This window comes from Acromyrmex echinatior, chromosome 15, assembly GCF_024713525.1.
Source record: "Acromyrmex echinatior isolate Ae372 chromosome 15, ASM2471352v2, whole genome shotgun sequence".
In the NCBI taxonomy this organism is placed as follows: domain Eukaryota; kingdom Metazoa; phylum Arthropoda; class Insecta; order Hymenoptera; family Formicidae; genus Acromyrmex; species Acromyrmex echinatior.
The window spans coordinates 9,847,261-9,867,371 of NC_141866.1; the positions used below are offsets into that span (position 1 = coordinate 9,847,261).

Sequence of the window (20,111 nt, forward strand, 5' to 3'; positions counted from 1 at the left end):
AAGTTCTGTTATATATTATAGTATATTTCCTTTATTTGCTATTTCTTATAAATTTTATTTTGGATTTTCTTTATTGTTAGCAAAGAAGATTCTAAAAAGCTTAAAGATTTTGGCGTCAAACAATATCAATATTTTTATATCAATTGTTAAATAATTATTTAAAAGTACGCACCAATATCTTTCTAGAAAGTGAATTAACTCTTCTATATTATTCCTTATATTTTATACTTATTTTAGATTTTTTTTATTTAATTCTTTCCATTTATTTTGCAGTTTCAGGTGCATCGTTTAGCGATTCTAGTATTTTAAACGGCTCGTCAGTAGAAGTTGAAAATCAAGTGTTAAACACTTCGTCAAGCAGCGAGAAATCCTTTATTCAACAGCGAGTGGAGCGGCTGTACGGTCCAGGTGCTCTAGCGCAGGGTTTCTTCTTCAAACGCAGCATCACTAAGCTAAACACCAGCGACAGTAGTTTCAATAAATCCAGTAATAACAATGACATTTCGGCAGACAACGCGAACACGGAGGAATCGTTAAAAAATTTGCCTGTTCTGCGACATTTGCGCCCAGAATTTCGAGCACAGCTCCCTGTAGTCAGTAGTAGAAAACCCACAGACGGCACGGAACAAGTTATAAAGCCATTACAAAGGTGAACTCTATGTTTTATAAGTAAAATAGAAATTAGTTTGGTGAATTTTTTCCTATTTGACAACGAAATACTTTTACGTTTTCAGGATAACGCCGGTGACGCGGAAAACCGAACAGATGAGTCCCCCAACTATAAATTCACAGACCAGCGTAATAAGAAGGATTCCGATTACCATAGAAGGTGACATACCGCAACGTGATACGACTAGTAAAAGCATACCTGATCAGCAACCAGCCGCGCCGAAAGTAGTGTTACCTGTATTAGAATCCAGCGCCAGTTTGACGAACATAGCGAAACAAGCTCAAGAAGCGGAAAAAGTAGTCGAAGAGAAAGATGGTCATTATTTTATGAAGGTAATTAGAGAATAAATGCGTATATTACACGATGTAAAACTAATATTAACAGTAAGAATTCATACATATTGTGCTTTCAGTTATTGAAACAAGAGACAGATAGACTGCTGTCGTTGGCTGCATCTGCAGAGGCTGAATTAGCCAGCGGCGATACTGCACTGCCAGAAGAGGCGGCTGGTAAGCTGCGATCTGCTGCAGGAAAAGCTAGATTGTTAGCCTCGCAGAAGATGCAGCAGTTTGAAGGATTGTGTCAAAAGAATATCGTAAGAAAATTTCTAATTTTATTATAATTTTAATATCAAACAAGTAATAAAATTAGCGGCTCATATCTTGATATTCTAGAATCAGGTGCCAGGTGAAGAATTTCCAACGACAAACGAAGACTTGGCTGGCTTCTGGGACATGGTGATGCTACAGGTTGTTCAAGTAAACGAACTCTTTGACCAGATAGAGAAACTGAGGAAGTCGCAATGGCAAGAGGTATGAGCAAATATTATTGTTGATACGGAATCGACATCTAATTTTTCAATTTATATTCCTTCTTTTCAATAAAAATCAAATTCTTGTATAATATTTTAATTCTTCGCGATTACACCTTCAACACTTTGTTCAATATGCACATAGGTCGTGCCAGACAAGAAAGCCGCGTCGGCCTCGCAACAGAACGGTAAACATCGAGTCATACCAGCGAAACACAAAGCGAAACCGACCGCGAACAGCGAGGCGAATAAAAAGGCGCGCGAGGCAAGGGAGCAAGCACGACGACAAATGATTGAAGAACGAAGACGAGCGATGCGCTCCAACGCGCAGAATGTCGACAATTCCGTCGAGATCTTTGCTCCCGAAACGTAACGATAAATTGAGTTCGAGTTTGATCGAGCGATACGATCGCTCGTCATTGCGGCTCCTAAGGAATATTAGAGTATATAGACCGTCAGTTCGAACGCGAAAAGAAAAAGAAAGAAAGGGCTTAGCTCGTACACGAGACGGTAATGCAATCAGCTTCGGCAAAAAGAATCAAATTCGCTTGTTATATAATTATCCATTCAAAATATTATCTTTCGCTACGTGCACGCGCGCGTAAATTGCACGCGAGTTATGCGCGGCGAGGAACAGGAAAGTATTAAGCAGATAGATCATGTAATATGTGTTGAAGTTGCTAAAAATTTAATACTACTGCAGATAAGAAAGAGGATATATACACGCGCGTTAATGAAGGGCAGGTGTTTACGTTTTGCATAAATTTCTCATCTTTTTTTCCATCGAGCTTCGATGTATCATCCTGAGCATTCTAGCGCAATAACGTGACACGACGATGATGTGTCGCTTCTTGTCCATAGAGATGTTTTATAAACGAAAGGTGGAAACATTTACTGTAGCATTTTATCGAATTGTTTTTCTACGTTACGTGTCTCTTCATGGACATTATTAACTTATATTTATATAAATAGTAATAAGTTGCGTGTGTGCGGCAGATGTTAGAAACTATAGCGACTGAAGAAGGTATGTGGCCCTGCAAGAATCCTCTAGTGGAAATCAGTCACATTTTAAAAATCAAGAGAGATGCAGCGCGTCTAGGTTAAGGATAAAGAAATGAATTTGAGAATTTGTAACATATATAATGATTTGATATATATAATACTTTCTGATGAGAAAATGCATTATTTACTAATTTATTCAGGATAGATTCCATTTTGATAATTCACAATTTCCTTAACTTAGACAGGCAATTTATTACGTAGCTTATGTATGTAAATAGAATTAATGAATATTCACATTTGCACAAGGCTGACTCTATGCCAAGTGTTCGCCTAATAGCTTTTTCTATCAGACGTCGATAAAGTATCCCTCATTGAGAGGTATTGTCAACAGCAGTTAGGAGTAAAAAGATTCCTATTATTCTTATTATCGTATATATTGCGCGTCTTACGGCGATAAATATTATTTTATTATTATTGTTCTAATTATCACCGTATGTAATTACATTCTCACATCTCCCGCGCGAAACATGGATGTATAATTTAATTCCGTTCTCTTCAGAAAGAAAATTCCGTTTTTCAATAATACGATATTTCCAGGTTTCGCGTGTACGAGATTCATCGCGCCAGGAACACTCGATGGCTAACATACTTTCTGATTCTTTGTAAGATGATTATATTTGATAAATCATGGAATATTGCACATAACTCGAAATGTTTGTCGAGAAAAAGAAAAAGAGAGGGAGAGAGATGTATATCGGATGCGAATGCGTGGCAGATGCTGATAATATCCTCATTATCGTGACGGATCTCTGCGACGAGAATCCGACTGTGATCGACGTACGTGTCACATCCGCCGAATTTGACATTCCTGCGACAAGAGTATCTCTCGTCATTATACGATACCCTTTTCTTCGCGTAGTTGTACGATAGCGTTACTCCTCGGCGTCCGATCAATGGTCAGCGGTTCTAACGGCAAGTCATCAACCAAATAACACTCGTACTCTAAGTAAATAATCACACGCGCGTCGTCACACGAACTGTAATCGTGATTTTGTTATAATGTTACATTTCTTATTATAATTGCCAATTACACTCGTTTCTTATTCGAAATTTTCATACAAATTCCCGGATAATTTATTGATTGTTGATTCCCTTGGTGCCTTCATTATTTATATGTGTGTACATAATCGACTGACAGCCGATAATTTCATATACATATACCTATTTAAGTTATATCATTCGACTGAATTTCACGAAATTTGTTGAGAATAAAATGAATAAATTCCATTATATATATTTATCAATCAGGTGTGCCTGGAAACAGCGTGAAAAATTAATAGAGTTAACAAATGTTGAGAAATCATTAGATATATTCTTTCGTTGCGACAGTAGAATACATTCACCTTTATTCACATCGAGTGAACGAAAAACATCCACGTTTTATTTTATACTTTTCTTTACATATAAAAACATGTATAAGATATAAAATAGGAATTCTCTGCAGAGCATCGTAGGCGTCAGTATAAATTGCGGCAGTAAGTGTGGGAAGACGGTAAGTACATCCGATACTTGATCTTCATGCGTACAATACGTCGCGTATGACATTCAGCAATAATGTCCATTTCCCTCGCAAGCCCATAATTAAATTATTCGTGCAACAATTTCAACCACGATAAAACTTTCGTCTCCATTCTGCTGCGCGATGAACACAACGAGGTGAATATTTCTGGTTGCACTGGTTTTCTTCTATTTCATTTCGACGCTTCGCACCGTAGCACCCATTACACGGCGAGGCCAGACCCCTCGCTGATTTTATTTGCATGCTCAGGCTAAGCATATTAGGGTCTTTCCTTCGTTCATTTTGTCCTGGACCTTGTCACTGGCCGTCGACTTCTCTGCTTGTCCGCTAAAAGCGGCGCAGACGAAGGTGAGAGCGACACCGATCGCCGCGCTATAAAACGCCCAACCTGGAAGAACGATCTTTTTTAATACAAATAAGAAGAAAACATTTTATATATGCGAGACTGGATCTTAATATTTTTTTAGTAAATTTATATATAGTTTCCAACACTTCAAACTGCGCGTCAACACAGTCAGTTTTGAAACGCAGTCCTAAACTGAATAATAATCTAGTACATTAAATTGATAATCGATTTAATAATAATGATCATATCATTATTATTAGTAATTAATTATACAATTAAATTTATTTATTTTTATATTTTGTAGATTTTTTTATTTAATTCAGTCAACACTAGTCTAATTTTATTTTACTTTTTTTGTGTAGTAAACGAGAATCTAAATAAAAAAAAATCATGATGACATCAAAATAATATCAAAATAGCTCCAAAAAGATTATTGAAAGTTTTCATTTTTCATTTCAAAAATCACGATTTCTTTTACACTATCGTGACCTGTTTTGCTTAGAAAACAATGGCTACCACAATTCTTAGAACTGATATTTTTTATAACTGTAATTATTCAAGAACCATCTCTTAAAGAAAAATATAGAAATCCGACCGAAAAACTAATTTTATAATTTTCTAATTTAATTTACCAAGACTGCAGTTTGCGAGATAGAAGGCATCGGCTTCAGGACCGCAGATCCTCTGTACTCTCTCAGCACCCCAACCGGCAGGATACAGAATCATCCCAAAAAGATATAGTATTCCTATAAAAATCAATGTGCGAGACTAGAACGATAATACAAAGTACGCTTTGCACAGATGCGTTTCCCGGTTATTTGATTTGTAGAATCGTGACAATGAGATCGCTTTTTAAAGCATGTATATATACATATATATATATTCGTTGATTATTCCGGGCACAACCTTTCGCCACAATGGAGATTGCGTCATTCGCACTCTCGAGATACCATTGTCAGACTGAAAGCACATTACGCACGTGGAATACCCAGCTGCAACAAAGCGATCATTGCTTTCTGAGATCTAACGTCATTCTTACTAATGTCACGCTGAGAAAAGGCCAACAAGCTTTATATGTACATATATCGGAGCAAACGTATATAAGTTTCTTACGAAGAATTGCTGGAATCTAAATCCTACTACACGCGTGAAAGAAAAAGAAATACAAATCTCTTTATGAAAAACATCGCCCATCACTTCAAGGATTATTTCAGCCGCGAGCTAAGAAGCTTATAGTCGGGGGGTTTCATCGTTTCGTCATCCCATCATCTCAATCCTCGCCTCTGTTGAAGAGGCAACATTACCGGCAACGGCTTGCGCCACTCCCGCCAGATTGAAGATGCTCTTGCGGCCGATGCTCTGCACGCAGCATCCGAGCAAAGCGGCTATCACGGTCACCGACATCGCCGCCAGGCCCGCGGACAAGAAAAACAGGGACGCCTTCCAGCATCCCGGGAAGACGTTGGAGTCCGTCGCAAAGCCGTCGACGTTGAAATTCGCGCAGTGCGTCTTGCCGAATAATCTCGTGCAACGATTGAAGATCCCGACAGTTGGTGTATATAGTTCCGTGCCGTTTTCTATAAAGTTTTGAGGCAATGAATGTGACGATATTAAGGGCTATTTCGACACACTCCGATTATCTTTAAATTAACAACGACAATTAACTTAAAACAATATTTCTAATGGACAGTTTTATTGTTTTTAATATCCTTGTTCTGCTTGGGTATTACAGTTATATAGTTATATTTTATGGTTATATAATTGGATAATTTTATTCGTATTATTTAATAAAATAGTGCTGATCGATTAAGTTAATCGGAATTGGTCGAAATGATTCTAATGATTCACTACAATTTATCTCGATAACAAACAACGGGAGGTAGAATTTCGACATATACTTTATTTGAATCGGAGAAGCTACTTACTTGTGTCCTTAATGGTCGGTGGTCCTACAAGCCATCTGGGAGTGATGAGGCCTGATAAAACTGCCATCAACGCTGCCAGAGATAAGAGCGTCCATAACAGACTGCGTCCAGTGACTATCACATAGCACATGCTTGCCGATCGATTGATTCTTTATGCCATTCTTAGATCGCTCGAAACCGTGTCTGGAAAAATCAGCATATCAATCCGTGATAAATTTTACATCTACACTCAATTGGACGCTAAACATTGCAATTACTGACATACTTAACGAATTCTCATTTGTTAAGAATTCTTCAAATTCCCGCTAAACAGGCCTCTACCGAGATTCGTTTTTAATGAGGGACTGTGAACGAATAAATGCCTCTCATATTAGTATTTCGTGGAAAACGCCGCGTCGTTGTTATTCGTGGTTCTCTTTCGAGCGCGAGCATTAAAAGCGCGGCTGCGATACGGAACGAAACACGAAGGATACACAGATCTCGGGTTACGGCGCAGCGGCCAACAGTTACCAACTTTTTATTCTGATTTCACGGAAATCGTGAAAGGGCACGGGTGCCCCTCGCCTATATAGAAATCACTCGACCCTCGGATCTAGCTCACGACACCGTGGAATCACCGACAAACGGACGCCGTAAGACATCCGTTTCGTTCGTGATCGACTCTGCGATCAGACCTTTGCGGTCGTCCCGGGAGATAGCGGTCTCTCAAAAGTGCCGCCAGTAATTTTCTCGATTGGAACAGCATAGATTAAAGTAAGACTTTACGAAGAATTTAATTATATTCTTTCAATTGAATTTTAGGAATTTTCAACTTGCGACGAATTTGATTGATCGCAGAAAGAATAATTTTGCAGCAGCATCTAAAAATTTAAATTTTCATTCAGATTTGTATCTATTAGCTGCGCAACTAAGTTCTCGCTGTTATTTTGATGAAAATGCATCAAAATAACAGCGAGAACTTAGTTGCGCGCCTAATAAATTTTTAGATACCTTAACAAACGTACGTTTCTTTCGTACGAGGAATGCGAGAAAAATTCCTGAATAATTTTATTAGTAGTGGTTAAGGGTGTTAAGCGTTTTCTAATTTATTTATGCGCGAGTGCATTAATATGAACTTAATGAAGATTTTTCTTTTAAAAAGATGATCGATGAAAGAGATTAATTCAAATCAATCACTGCTCGTCCTAGTTTTCAACCGGAATAGCCCCTCTTCCCAGCATATTCGTGGGCGGCGCCTTTTCTCCTTTTATGCCACACGTCTTGCTCGAGATCACTCTCTCTCTCTCTCTTTTTTTCTCTCTTTTTCTCTCTCTCGCGCGCCTCTCAAGGTTTCCCTTGTGCTCTTCAAACCCACAAACTTTAATCATCCTGGCCTCTTCACCACCAATCGAAAGGTTTACTTTGATCTCCAGCGGTAACGAATCAACAAGGCAAAATGCAATCTGTATATCAAACGTGAAAAAGAGTGCTTTTGAATTTTTAATACAAATAAGCGAAGAAAATATATCATATCGATCAAAGCGGATGTCTAATAATATTTCTGCACGAATCTTACAATTTCCAATTTAAACTGCGTGCCGATTATTCGTTGAACTTGCAACACTAGTCCTAAATTAAAAACAATTTAATAATAATAATATTAATAATAATAATTGACAAGCAATTTAATAATACCAATTAATTAATTCGATGAATATCTTAAAACGCTGTAAAGAACTTATTACGAAAAATATCCCAACCAGAATTCGAACCTGGATCTCTCTACATATTTCGTGATGAACATTTTATCAATTCTACCATGAATTTTTTGTGCAATCTCATAAGTATTCGTGAGTTTAAAGATTCGTCTCTTCGAGCTGCACGTCAAACTTCGAAATTGGACCCAAATCAATTATCGAGAAGAAAACATTCAACAGTATTATCAAAGAATAGTATCAAAGAAATTCGTTGGCACTCAGTGCTGTTGTCGCTTTTATTTCCGACACTCTCTGCCTGCGACTCGCAACCACTTCACAGAACGTGTTTACTTAGGATCACCCCCTAATCGCTGTTTATATTTGCGTTGTCTCGAACCTCGTAACATAAATGACTCTCTCTCTCTCTCTCTCTCTCTTTAAGACGTTGATGCATCGCGAGGGTGTCGTAAGAAAACATTCCTTTGAACCAGATTAATCAATCTCTTCAGCATTTTGATCATATAAAAATCGAATCATATAAAAATACTTTACTTTTCAAACTGTTAAAGCATTGTTTCCAAATAACTATATAAAAAAGAAAAAAATACCAACTACCTCTCATCCCCCTGATATAATCCACCAATAATGAAACGATACTTAATTAGCGCCGCCATCGTCGAGCGAGTTATCGCTTCCACTTAAGCGATTTTCCATCGCGTTTAGCTCCTTGTTTCGATAGTCCGCCTTCGCACGTGATTAAGAATTAATGAACCGTAGCTCAATCGTTCAATTGACAATCTATGCAACTCGAAACGAAGAGAGAGAGAGACAGGCGCTGCATTGGAGATTCGTTGCGTGGGCCGGCTGCTGAGAGTGCCGAGTGCTGTCTGCCCGACAGCATGCAGCTGCTCATTTTTCCTTATCCTTTTTATTTTAATTACACCGGCTTTATTGTTACGTGCAGCGCTGCCACGCCTTCCCATAATGCGATACCCCCTTTCGCCAAGACCGCACTCGCGTGCGCGCGAGCCATCGAGTCGTGGAATTAATTCTGAAACTCGTAGACGTCGAGATCTCGGCGCCTGCGGCGTGAAAATTTTCACGGAATTCTCTCTTCCCAACTTGGTGTCCCCGCTTTAATTACCATCGTTTATCCATTGGCAGATTTTTTTTCACTGCGGTTTTTTCCCTCCGTGTAAATGTTTAAAAACGCGTCTCTTCGCGAGAAGAGGACAGGTTTCAGCGTCGTGCTGAGATCGACCGTGCAGACACCAGAGATCTGGGCTTACAAGCGGATTATTAGCATTCTCCGTTGACTTACGGCTTTTCGGCCGTGAGTTACCGGACAGAGGACCCATTGGTGGATGACTAATGGTCGAAGCGTCTGTGCAACGAGGCTGGAAAAGAGGAGGGACGATATTGCATTCCGCGAAGATGCGTGAGCGCCGTGAGCCGAATGAGAGATTCAGATGCCACCCACAGACGGTCCTATAATAGGATCCGGAACGTACTGTATAATCCTTGGCGAGAGAGGGTAAAGAATCCAGGAACGGAATTTTAATTTATCGCTTACGGAAAGGAAGACAGTACGTCCCGGTCGTAAGCTGTCGTGAAAGAGAAATCATTCGTCTGGAGGTGGTTCTCTTAAAGGATCCCGTCGATGACGGGATTAACGCGACGCGGATCATCTTAATTGTTCCAAGAGGGGCCTCTACCCGCGGCGTTTGAAAACAAGGCACCTACTCTCCTTATGTAATCTCGCGAGTGCGCCATATGTGAGGCAGCTGTTGGACAGGTGCTCTCTTGTCTTTGTCCTCTCCCTTAATTCTCCTCGAGATCCAGTCTACGAGGAGAGGAAGAGAAACGGAGAGAAGGAGAGAGAGAGAGAGAGAGAAGGTGAATCACCCTTTTCTTTATTTTTTTTTACTGTAGCTTCACCACGCCAACCAATCTCGCTTACCAGCGATTTTACCCGTAGTGATTTATCGCAATTCCGAAGGTGATCGTTTTCTAAACGATCGACCAATCCTAGACCCGTGCCAAGCGTGCGACCGATCTCCCTCCATCCAGGGAAATCTACATGAGACGTAATTAGACTTCCAATCGCCTCTGTGAGTCATTCGACATGAGGCGTGTAACCAACAAGTGGAGCTCAACATGCCAGTTGATTATTGCCACACTTAAAGTAACGTTCCTAAAAGAGAATTATACAATTTTATTTTGAATAAACAGTAATATAAATTATCGTACGTAAGAACGTGGAACTTTACGAGATCTTAAAATATATATTTCATGTATATACTTTATTAACTTCAGGATATTCAAAATATCCATCTTTTATGCTTGTTCCCGCCGATGTAGATTAATCTCAATTTAACTTAATCTTCATCTTTTTCCAGTTTTAAAAATTAAAAAAGGATGAAGAACAAATTGAATCGAGATTGAAGTTGTCTGCATCGGCGGGAAAAAAACCGATCATAAGATGGATATCACGAATATCCTGAAATTTTGTAGTTCGCAGGATGTGTGTGTAAAAAAACATGAGGCGCTCACATGCCTGTAATAAATGTTTGTCGTTCATCATCGCGACGATTATCGGCATCGATCAGCCGGAAGTGCGCAATGTACGCAAGAAATTGCTTCCGAGTGTGAGAATTCACGCGTGATAAGCGTGCCTGGTGTTGCAGACCGCAATTCTAACAACGGGATAATTAAGAAACGACGACGACGATCCTAAGGCCTAACGGTGATTCTCGTTAACTATGAAGACCCGATTAAGATAACCGCCAATAGGTTTTAGCGATGCGAGCGATCCATCGAGAAAAATCTTCGTACGATCGTACAACAAATTTGATTTTTAATTTCTAAATCGATATGTAATTTTCGCGGATACAAAAAAATATATTATTGGCTTTCTTTCCCTTTTCTTCCCTTCCTTACTTTTACTGTAACTTAATCAGTAGATGTTTTTTTCTTTCTTGGCATTGTCAGACGAGATAAGTTGTCTTCACTTTATTCTAATTTCACGATTTACATAAAAGAATGGAATACGACTGTAATATTGACTACCAAACGAATATTTTTCTCTCTATCAACTAATATATCACAATTTATACAACACTTCGGACTACAATAGATATTAGATGTGATTATAATTGCGCTGAAAATCTTATGTTCTACTTTTCTTGTATTTTTAGAGAATAACAATGTTGTCAAATAATTTGATTTGGTTTAACAACACGACGAACCCTAACTTTGTTAAATAGTTAACAAGAAACGAACTAATGTAATTTATTTGATTGTTTTTAAGGTCTTTACTCTTATATTTTGTAACATTGAAATGACCCGATCGGAGTCGGAACATATGTAATTATTACAGCTATTATTTTGTTTACTATATTGTGTTCTTTATTATTTATGTCGTTGGCTCTTTGCCCTCATTTAATTCTACATTCTTTTACCCTCATAGAGCCTCATGTTATTTTTCAAATATATTATTGGCATTTTTAGAACAACGCACCGTCGTATCAGTCGAAATGCAAAATGGCGTTTACAACAAAAAGCTTTGCGACTATTGTAAAATTTTGTAACATGATAGGTCTTATCCTTGCGTTACTTGAACTTCCAGTCACGCACATAGTTCGCGTATATGGTGTTTAGATTGGACACGCGTTGAAAATGATCCTCTGCGTTTATCGGCAGCACTTGCCGCACTCTCGGGTGTACACGCATACAAGTTTGTTGTTAACGAGCTTATCTCGTGCCTCAGGAAGTTGCACACTTGCCGCCCGCGTCTGCGTGCATATTTCTACGCACGGCATTAATCGCCGAAGGCGATCGCAAGGCCAGCACGATTAGGTCTGCCCGTTTTAGCTATGCTTTCCTGCGCTCGTCGTGTTTCAAGCGAAATGGATGAGACGAGTTTGAGTTCTCCGGAGAAATAGAGAGAGAGAGAGAGAGAGAGAGAGATGATGCTTCAGCATATATTATTACTTTAAGATAAGCCCTTTAGGTCCGATTGCACCAACGTTACTTTGATTTTAAATGAGGCTTGAAACTCTTTCTGTCTCTTTTCGGCTTTAAAACTAAGACAGATAGAGTTTTAAGTATCGTTTAAAGTCAAAGTGACGTTGATGCAATTAGGCAAAAAACATACATAAATACGACTTTCGATAGAAAAAGTAATAAGAAAAAAAAATATATATAGCGCAAAATATATGTAATAAGCGCTAGTAATAAGAAAAAAAAAGAAGGAAATTAAAAACGATACAAAGTAAAAAGAAATCTAATTTAAAAAAAGTACGTAATAGTAAAATTAATGAAATAAAGAAATCGATAACATAAGGAAAGAGCAAAAATATGAAGAAGAGAGAGAGAGAGAGAGAGAGAAAGTGAGGACGAAACGAGGGATCGAACGCAGAGAAACTGTTGTAACTGAAACGATGAACCCATGAAACGATGATTCCACGAACGCCGTTAATCGCCGCAGTTGCTCGAAATCGAGATTATTTCCGCACTCCTGCAAGACTCACGCGATCTCGTTGTTTCACGACGCACTTAGAATCATGACGTTGCCGCCGCTGCCGGTTCTGCAAGTAAGATAAATCAACGATGGATTCAGAAATATCTTTGGCGACAGATTATGTTTATCAAGCCGTTCGTACCAAAGAATAAATTTATCATTAATTCTGTAATATAAAAAAATGATGATACTTTTCACAAAATCCTTCCCAGTTTTTAAGATGCTTATCATCGTTGATATCATTAAATTGCTTATTAATTTAATTTGCGATGTTTATCATCGCAGTTTCAGTTTAAGATTCGTTTCAAGATCAAAAATTAACGCGTACAGAACTGAATAAGAAAAATAACGAATTTTGTTAGATTTCATTTTACTGATATAAATTGCGGAAAGAGGGAGAAGAGTGATTTCTCGCAGAAAATTAGATACTTCTTGATTACTCTCCCTGTTAAATTCCTGTGATTACGAAAGGATGTGTTAATACGAAACTCCTGGTTCACTATTGTGAATTTGTTTATCATTTTTGACGAGCATCGCTGCCGGATAGTATTAACATTCTCTAACATTGCCGGGAGCACGCACGCACGCACGCACGCAGGCGGCTTCATTTATGCGTGCACACGCACGAACGCCCAGCCAATTTATATTTATGATGTATCGGACCTCGATGACACAGCGACTGGCTATGCTGGACTCGAACCAGCGTGGAGAGAAGGCTAGGAAGAAAGGACAAGATAAGAGCAATAGACAGAAGAACGACCGATGAGAGTGGGAGGGAAAGGAAAGAGAGAGAGAGAGAGAGAGAGAGATGAGAGAAAACACCCACGGAATGTAAAACGTTTCAACTGCTTTTTCCTCTGTGGGTTACTACCACTTCCGTTCGACTTGATTGCGAAAGAGCGAAAAATTCACGACGGACAATACAAGCTCGACATGCTAAAAAGGGATACGAGATTACACGAAACTGTATCTTCCATAAATTAAAATCTCTGTTTCAAATAAATCCTGTTTGTAAATTAGAATTCTCAGAAATCAGAAATGAGAAACGTTCTAGCGGAGATCAAAAAGAAAGCCAATCGTAAAATCGTTAAAGTTGAGTCCTCTTCGTTCCCCCCCCCCCTCCCCATCTTCTCGTTTGGACGAGACATTCATGGAACTTATATATTCTCTTTACCTCCTTTTTATTCTTATCAGGAAACGTATTAAATGTTGACGTCGTCGTAAAAGTAGCCGATTCGATTGGCGGTCATTACTCTTCCCTACAGCTCATTATTCTGCCAGCTCGCCACGTGTTCGGTCGGCTCGCGCATTTGCGTGAAAACGAAACACGCGGTGCATTTTAATGATCGTTCACGGACGTCGACTTAAATAATGCGCGCCCATGCGTGACGCTACTCCTTGAGGAAGGGTTCTCGAAAGGTTCTCGAAGGAGAGAAGAGCGGATTTCCCGATAAAGTGGGCGTGACACTCGTGAGAATCCACTTTACGATTTCGATTCATAATCACTGTCGCTTTAACATGCAGAGGACGAAAATATTATACATTCGCATTATTCGGAGAATTTCCTGCTCGTCCCTCTCGCAATTTTATAATACAATGTCATTACAGTTTTTTTTTTTTTTTTTTTTTTTTAAGAAGAATTAAAGCTATTTGAGTTAGAATAAGAAAACTGTTCAATGGAATGCAAACACTCTAAATTTTTTGTTTTCAGTGAAATCTCATTCCAAAAAAAGTGAGATTTCACTCCTTTGAAGTGAAGTGACTAAAAATTGTCACACTTTTTCAAGAAGTGAAAAGTGATTGTATTTTAATTTTTATTTTCTTGGAGTGAGATTTTACTGCAAGAAACTTGAAGTGAAGATATTACTATTTAAGTTTTATTTTTTTACGAGTTTCATTTATTAATTTTTGATACAGTTTCTTTATTCGAGAGGTATAAAAATTCATATCATTAATTTTTTTAATGAAAAATAGTATCACTTGAATTTTATTTTTCTAATTTGGTACAACCGTTTTTGTTCAAGATATAAAGAGGGAATATCATTTAGATTTTATTTTTTAATGAAAAAAAAAATATATATATATATAAGAAACGTCATTATCGTCACTCGGAAAGGGATGTGAAAGATTCTATGCATCACAGAATCTGAATCAATTGGTGCTTTTAACAGTCGTTCATCGTATCTCAACGATGAAGTGATTGCGAATAGAATGCAATTCTTTGAAGATTTTTACTAACAATAATCATTATTGTATGTACAAATATATTATAACATTTTTCTGAAATCTCTCTTTTCCTCTAATCTTATCAAGTACTCTCGTATCTTTCCGATTAACTTTTTCGATTCGTTCATCATTTCGTGTCTCGTATGTACCACCATTGCTCTGACCCACTTGAGAGTCGAAAAGAAAAGACCCGGTTCTCAAGCGGGGAACACCCTTTTGTTCCATCAGTCGCTCTCTAGACGCAAGTCGCTCGCATTCCTTTCTCAAAGAAAAAGAAGAGCAAGCAGTCCCCTTCCGCGTTGGAAAAAAAAAGGAATAAGGTGAATTTACAAGCGGCTGGTAACAAGCGATCGACCGGCTGCACCGAGTTGCATCGGCAACATCTGGAAATACGATTTGATCTCGGACGATCTCTCCAAGTTTTTGCGCTTTATCGTGCCCGATGCAAAAACTGCTCAATGGAGAATCGCGAAAATTTTTAAACTTGGAAAAAAACATAAGATTAATTTAAATTTCCTTCCTCTCTTTCTCGTGTCATTAAAATAAAATAAAATAAAATATCTCATCATAACTATTACGATTCTGAAGTCGCGATTTATTTCGAATGATGTTATATATTTTAGTATTAGCTATAAAAAATCGTGAAATTCTCATACAACGATTGCAACGAATACCCTTGTCAACAGACTATCCCATTTCACTGACAATGAGCAACGAGGAAAATCAAATTCCATCATGATTTGGTCTTTGGAAATTAAATTTCATCTATATATCTTATTTTACATCACTCATCGAATATTTTTTTTAAACAAACGTAAACGTGAAAAATCAAGCGCGTTCCGAAGAATTACAAGAACAATAAGATCAACCAGCCAGAGTAATGGAAACTTGCCGGTTGGTCCATGAAACGTATCAACGACAAAGCGGTTTAATTGACGTCGCAATTTGTACCAATTTAGCGCCGCCCGAAATTAATATTAACGATCGCGCGCGGACAGCAAGTCATGTCTCCGAGTGTAGAGGAACGAAGTGGACCGAGAAGAAATTCGAAACCACCCCGGGGTGCATAATTCATAATACCGAGTGATTACGGCGCGCCCTGACATCGTGATGTAAACACTCGTAAATCGATGCAATCGGTGAGAGACTCGAGCGGAACGCGAGCGAGCGAACGATGATTCTGCATGACGAGAATCTTTACTCCTCGTAATGATAATCCCTTAATCCCCAATGGATTGGCGCAGCCAATAAAAATTTAAGTAAATTTTTGTTTTACTCCGATCTCCTCCGAGTAACTCGAGGATCTCGTGCAAAATAATTATTATTCTCGTCGAAAGTTCCCCTGGGGGAATTTCGTGGAGGACGCTACTTAAAAATTGAAAATTATTATGTTCTTTACAATATTGTTTAAATAATATATAATATTAAGAAACTAGAATTATGGAATAATATAATTAACAGTAATTTGAACAATGTGGCTGATTGTTCGTCTCATCGAAATTCTTCCGTCGAGAATTTTGTGAAGAACGCTGTTTTGGAGAATGAAAAATTCCTTAGAAAATTCCTTAGAAAATTATATAATAATAATACTACACAGACCAGAAAGAATTCACAACAATTATAGAATAATACAAGCGACAATAATTAGAACAATGCTTACTTTTCGTCTCATCGAAATTCCTCCGTCAGAAATTTCCCGGAGAACGTTGGTTGAAAATTCAAAATTACGATATTCCTTAAGAGTAATATTACACAATTAAGAAACTGCAATTATAAAGTAATAAAAGCGACAATAATTGGAACAATGTGGGCTTACTTTTCGCCGCCCGTCTTCCGTGTTTAACCCAGCGCGGTTTCTGGACAAGACCGGCGTCTCATCGACGAGTAACGTTTCGTGATTTATCGCGTATCGAATACCGGAAGTTATCGTTTCGGTTAAACACGCGCGATTCTTCGATCGTGTTTAATCGCGGACTCGAAACGCGCACATAATCCACCTCGCGTGCAGCTCACTGGACGCGCAGGGCACGACTGAAGAAGTAAGAACGGCGTTCGCCGAAGCGGCGGTATAACGAGACGCGAACTTGTCAGCCGCCGCATGTATAAGCGGGGGCAGAATCGGACATGATAAATATCGTTTCGAGCAGATGGATCAAGACGAAACGAGACAGCGAATATTCGTTCATTGTGATAACGAAAACTTTCGAAGGCGCGTCCGGGATTAAAAAAATGCAGCAGAATTAGGCAAACGTGTAATTTACATGTATTCTAAATAACTTTGCAACTCTCATAATTCGAATTGTATTATACATACGACAATGTGCAATTCTAATTCGACAGTGACCTAATTATTCAGATGAATACTCATTATTGTTTAACGTGTAATTATGTCAAAAAATTAGAAGAGCGAGTCAAAGTCTTCATTGATGTTTTGACAAGTTGGAGGAGTTTTCGAGGGTATAATCTGCGGCAGTTGTGAAACTAGCACGACGTATGTATGATTTAAAAGGATTTCCCTCAAAGATCAAATATATCTGTTTCAAAATAAAAATGAGTTACGGCGTCAAATTGTTCTTTATCAATAGCGATGAGTAATTTTGTTCCAGCAAGAATGAAACAAAAAAATATAAGAATTGTTTTACACTTCAAATATTTCTTTCTTTACCTTTATCATTGTAAATGTTAAAAAAAAAAAGATAAATGTAAGAATATAATTAAATATAAAATTTTCGTAAGAATAAACAAGTCCGAAAATTTCTATTTTTTGGAGGGGGTCTTTGAAATACTTATCAAAATTAAATTTTTTTTTTTTATATCTTATGTGTCAGAGAAAGCTTTATCACGAATTTTTGAATGATTCGAACATGAGAAGACTTTTTGTTTCCTGAAAATTTAATTTTTGGACTTATTAGGTTTTTATAAAAAAACTCTTTAACGGTACTTTCTCTCTACCTCCCTATAAAGATTTATGATTCTAATTTTGTTTTATTGGTCAAGCACGCGCGACATCGATTTAGCACAGCTTGTTCCATCATAGCACGAGATGTGTCATCGATCGAACCCAAGAGTTTCACGGCCACCATTTGTGGCGCCGTTAGGGGCCCCGACACAAATCATTTTGATAATCGTCCGCAGCGTCCATATATAATTACAGACTTTAATCCCACAAAGCCCGACAGAGCCAGTCTTTATCGCGCGACTCGATCTTCGCCGCCTCCTGTTACGCAACCACGCATCAAAGTTCGTCCAATACTTTTCCCGAAGGCTTTTCTCCATCTCTCCCTTTTTCCCCTCTTTTACGCGTGGCTTCATAGGGGTTGATCACCCCTATATTTCCCAAGCATCAGATTACATGTCATGTTCACGATAAGGGGTGTCGTAGGCGCCATTGCCCTGCGAATATAACGCGTCGTATAAAAGGTCGACTTGTTTCGATTATAAAACGAAATATTAAAAATAAAGAATTTCTATTTTGAAAAAAATCTATAATAATAGTAACCCAACAATTGTAAAAAACAATTTTTTTTATATTTAAAAGCTTGTAAATGCACCAAATGTATTGGAAAAAGAGAGGGACTTATTATATAATTATTGTAAAAAATAATACTTTTTTGTGTAAAAAATAAATAAATAATTTTTTTAAATCCCCTCATACAAAATATGTATAAGCAAATTTTTGTAAATCAATATTTTTTAATTTCATGATTTAAAATCTCGAATTCGTCATATATATATAATTTTGATAGTGTTCAGCAGTATAATGTTTATTTTACAACATTTGGAAATTTCCTTCGTTGAAATAGAATTATTCTTTAGATTTAAAAGTATAATCCAATCGACACAAAGCATTTATTAAATGCTGACTCCTGTTGAAAGCGACCATTATATATAGAACGCTTTTTCATGCGCTTTATGTCATTTTGTTTCTTTTCTATCACAATAGAAATCGCAAAAACAAACAATATTAGGAGGTTAAACATGTCAAACGGGAAAAGTAATAACGCTGCGTCAATAAAAGACCGAGAATCCTCAATAAACAGTTAGTATTTTTGTTAAAAAAGTTATAAGGAGTTAAAAGAAGAATACAGACGTTTGTAGAATTATTACAATAAATAATACATTAAATTTTGTATTAATATTATTTGTCATAACAGATTATTCGAGAAGGAGTTCTCAAGAAAATTTTATTACGGAGTTTTTGACGCATTGCGAGGAATACGACATAGAATCGTTACCTAGTTTTGTAGTAAATTTCCATAAATATTACCATATTAGAAACCTGTTTATAATTAATGTTTATTATAGAAATTGTTCTTTTACAGATCAGAGATGGCACAGAGCAATACACGAAGATTGAATCAGAAAAGTAATAACGAATTTGACAAACTAATTTGACACATTAAAGCCATCGTACACAAATCAATGTAAATTGATGTGTATTTAACATAAATATATTAAATTGCGAAATCTTCAATACACTTTTTTGTGTGCCGTTTGGTAAAATATGTCACACTGAAAAAAATCACATCGAAATTATATAACTATAATGTAATTAAAACAAGTAAATCACATAACAGATTGTTTCAAATTAGTACATGATTTTTTTAAATAACGTAGTTTAAAAAAATCACATGATATTAGAAATAATTTCATGATTAAATCATTATATGATTTTATAATTATCAAATTTTTAATAATTATATGATAGAAATAGAAGAAAAGAAAAACATATCATCGTTCAAATTACGTGATTTTAAAAATCACGTACTGATTTGAAACAATTTATTACGTAATTTACATATTTTAATTGCACGATTTCGATATGTAACTTTATGATGTGATTTTTTCAGGGTGCATTTTATCATTCAAGATATTTTCATTTCATTTTTACACTTAGACTAGATTCAATGTGCTATGGCTTTAATATGCATCAACGCATTAAAGCATCTAATCCTAAATTTGCTACAAGTATTCCAACTATTCAATGTTCGGATTTTGAAATTCACGTTTATTTTAATCAGAGTCAAAATGGACGAGGATATCCTTAATTTTTACGTTTCTTTCGAAAATCCTAAAAAAATGGAGACTATGCGGAAACTAGAGTGTAAAGATAAGTCGTGAATATACACTAATGTTTATTAATTATCAAATTTACAATTAATTGTGACATTCGCCTTTATGTGCTCTGTAATGTTTTTCATGTTGCACGACAGGAAGTGTCGATTTGCATCCTCGATGCACTGAATACTACGCTGCAGAAATATAACACTATCACGGTGCTTAAGTAAGACAAAATTTGAAAATCGATCACGTAACTTGACATTGTGACAATGCTGATTGTGTTCTAGATTACC

General features: G+C 37.1%; 2 protein-coding genes and 1 long non-coding RNA gene across 5 annotated transcripts in view; 2 read left to right on the forward strand and 1 right to left on the reverse strand.

Annotated features, from left to right (window-relative positions):
• The window catches only part of LOC105145798 (uncharacterized), a 40,930-nt gene extending 37,325 nt beyond the window's left edge, over positions 1–3,605 (forward strand). Inside the window, exons 9-13 of the mRNA XM_011055613.2 lie at positions 274–649; positions 735–1,002; positions 1,083–1,265; positions 1,345–1,482; positions 1,627–3,605. Coding sequence (XP_011053915.2) covers positions 274–649; positions 735–1,002; positions 1,083–1,265; positions 1,345–1,482; positions 1,627–1,854 — 1,193 coding nt within the window. The 3' untranslated portion in view covers positions 1,855–3,605. The remainder of the gene's footprint in view (positions 1–273; positions 650–734; positions 1,003–1,082; positions 1,266–1,344; positions 1,483–1,626) is intronic.
• A 228-nt stretch (positions 3,606–3,833) lies between these two features.
• On the reverse strand, positions 3,834–16,810 carry LOC105145799 (LHFPL tetraspan subfamily member 2a protein). Of its 3 annotated transcripts, XM_011055617.2 has the most exons (6): positions 16,574–16,810; positions 16,418–16,492; positions 6,334–6,516; positions 5,713–5,985; positions 5,041–5,154; positions 3,834–4,450 (listed from the first exon to the last, which is right to left on the reverse strand). In XM_011055617.2, the coding sequence occupies exons 3-6, from the start codon at positions 6,461–6,463 to the stop codon at positions 4,308–4,310; spliced, it is 660 nt and encodes a 219-aa protein (XP_011053919.1). In that variant the 5' UTR covers positions 6,464–6,516; positions 16,418–16,492; positions 16,574–16,810; the 3' UTR covers positions 3,834–4,307. The 3 variants fall into 3 exon arrangements, with proteins under 3 accessions (XP_011053919.1, XP_011053918.1, XP_087269976.1); XM_011055616.2 differs by lacking the exon at positions 16,418–16,492; XM_087413850.1 differs by lacking the exons at positions 16,418–16,492; positions 16,574–16,810 and adding an exon at positions 6,599–9,806.
• LOC147907274 (uncharacterized) lies at positions 10,117–11,406 on the forward strand. The gene is made up of 2 exons (XR_015547556.1): positions 10,117–10,194; positions 10,409–11,406. It is a non-coding gene; the product is annotated as an uncharacterized LOC147907274 (long non-coding RNA).
• Positions 16,811–20,111: the final 3,301 nt, after the last annotated feature.

What these genes read in the sequence shown, in the direction of transcription:
- LOC105145799 (XM_011055616.2), bottom strand. Translation starts at nt 6,463, where the DNA reads ATGTGCTATGTGATAGTCACTGGACGCAGTCTGTTATGGACGCTCTTA. An exon ending in AGTGGCGCAAGCCGTTGCCG is followed by an intron (nt 5,155 to 5,712) that starts GTAATGTTGCCT and finishes TGATTTTTATAG; the next exon opens with GAATACTATATCTTTTTGGG. An exon ending in TCTCGCAAACTGCAGTCTTG is followed by an intron (nt 4,451 to 5,040) that starts GTAAATTAAATT and finishes TCGTTCTTCCAG; the next exon opens with GTTGGGCGTTTTATAGCGCG.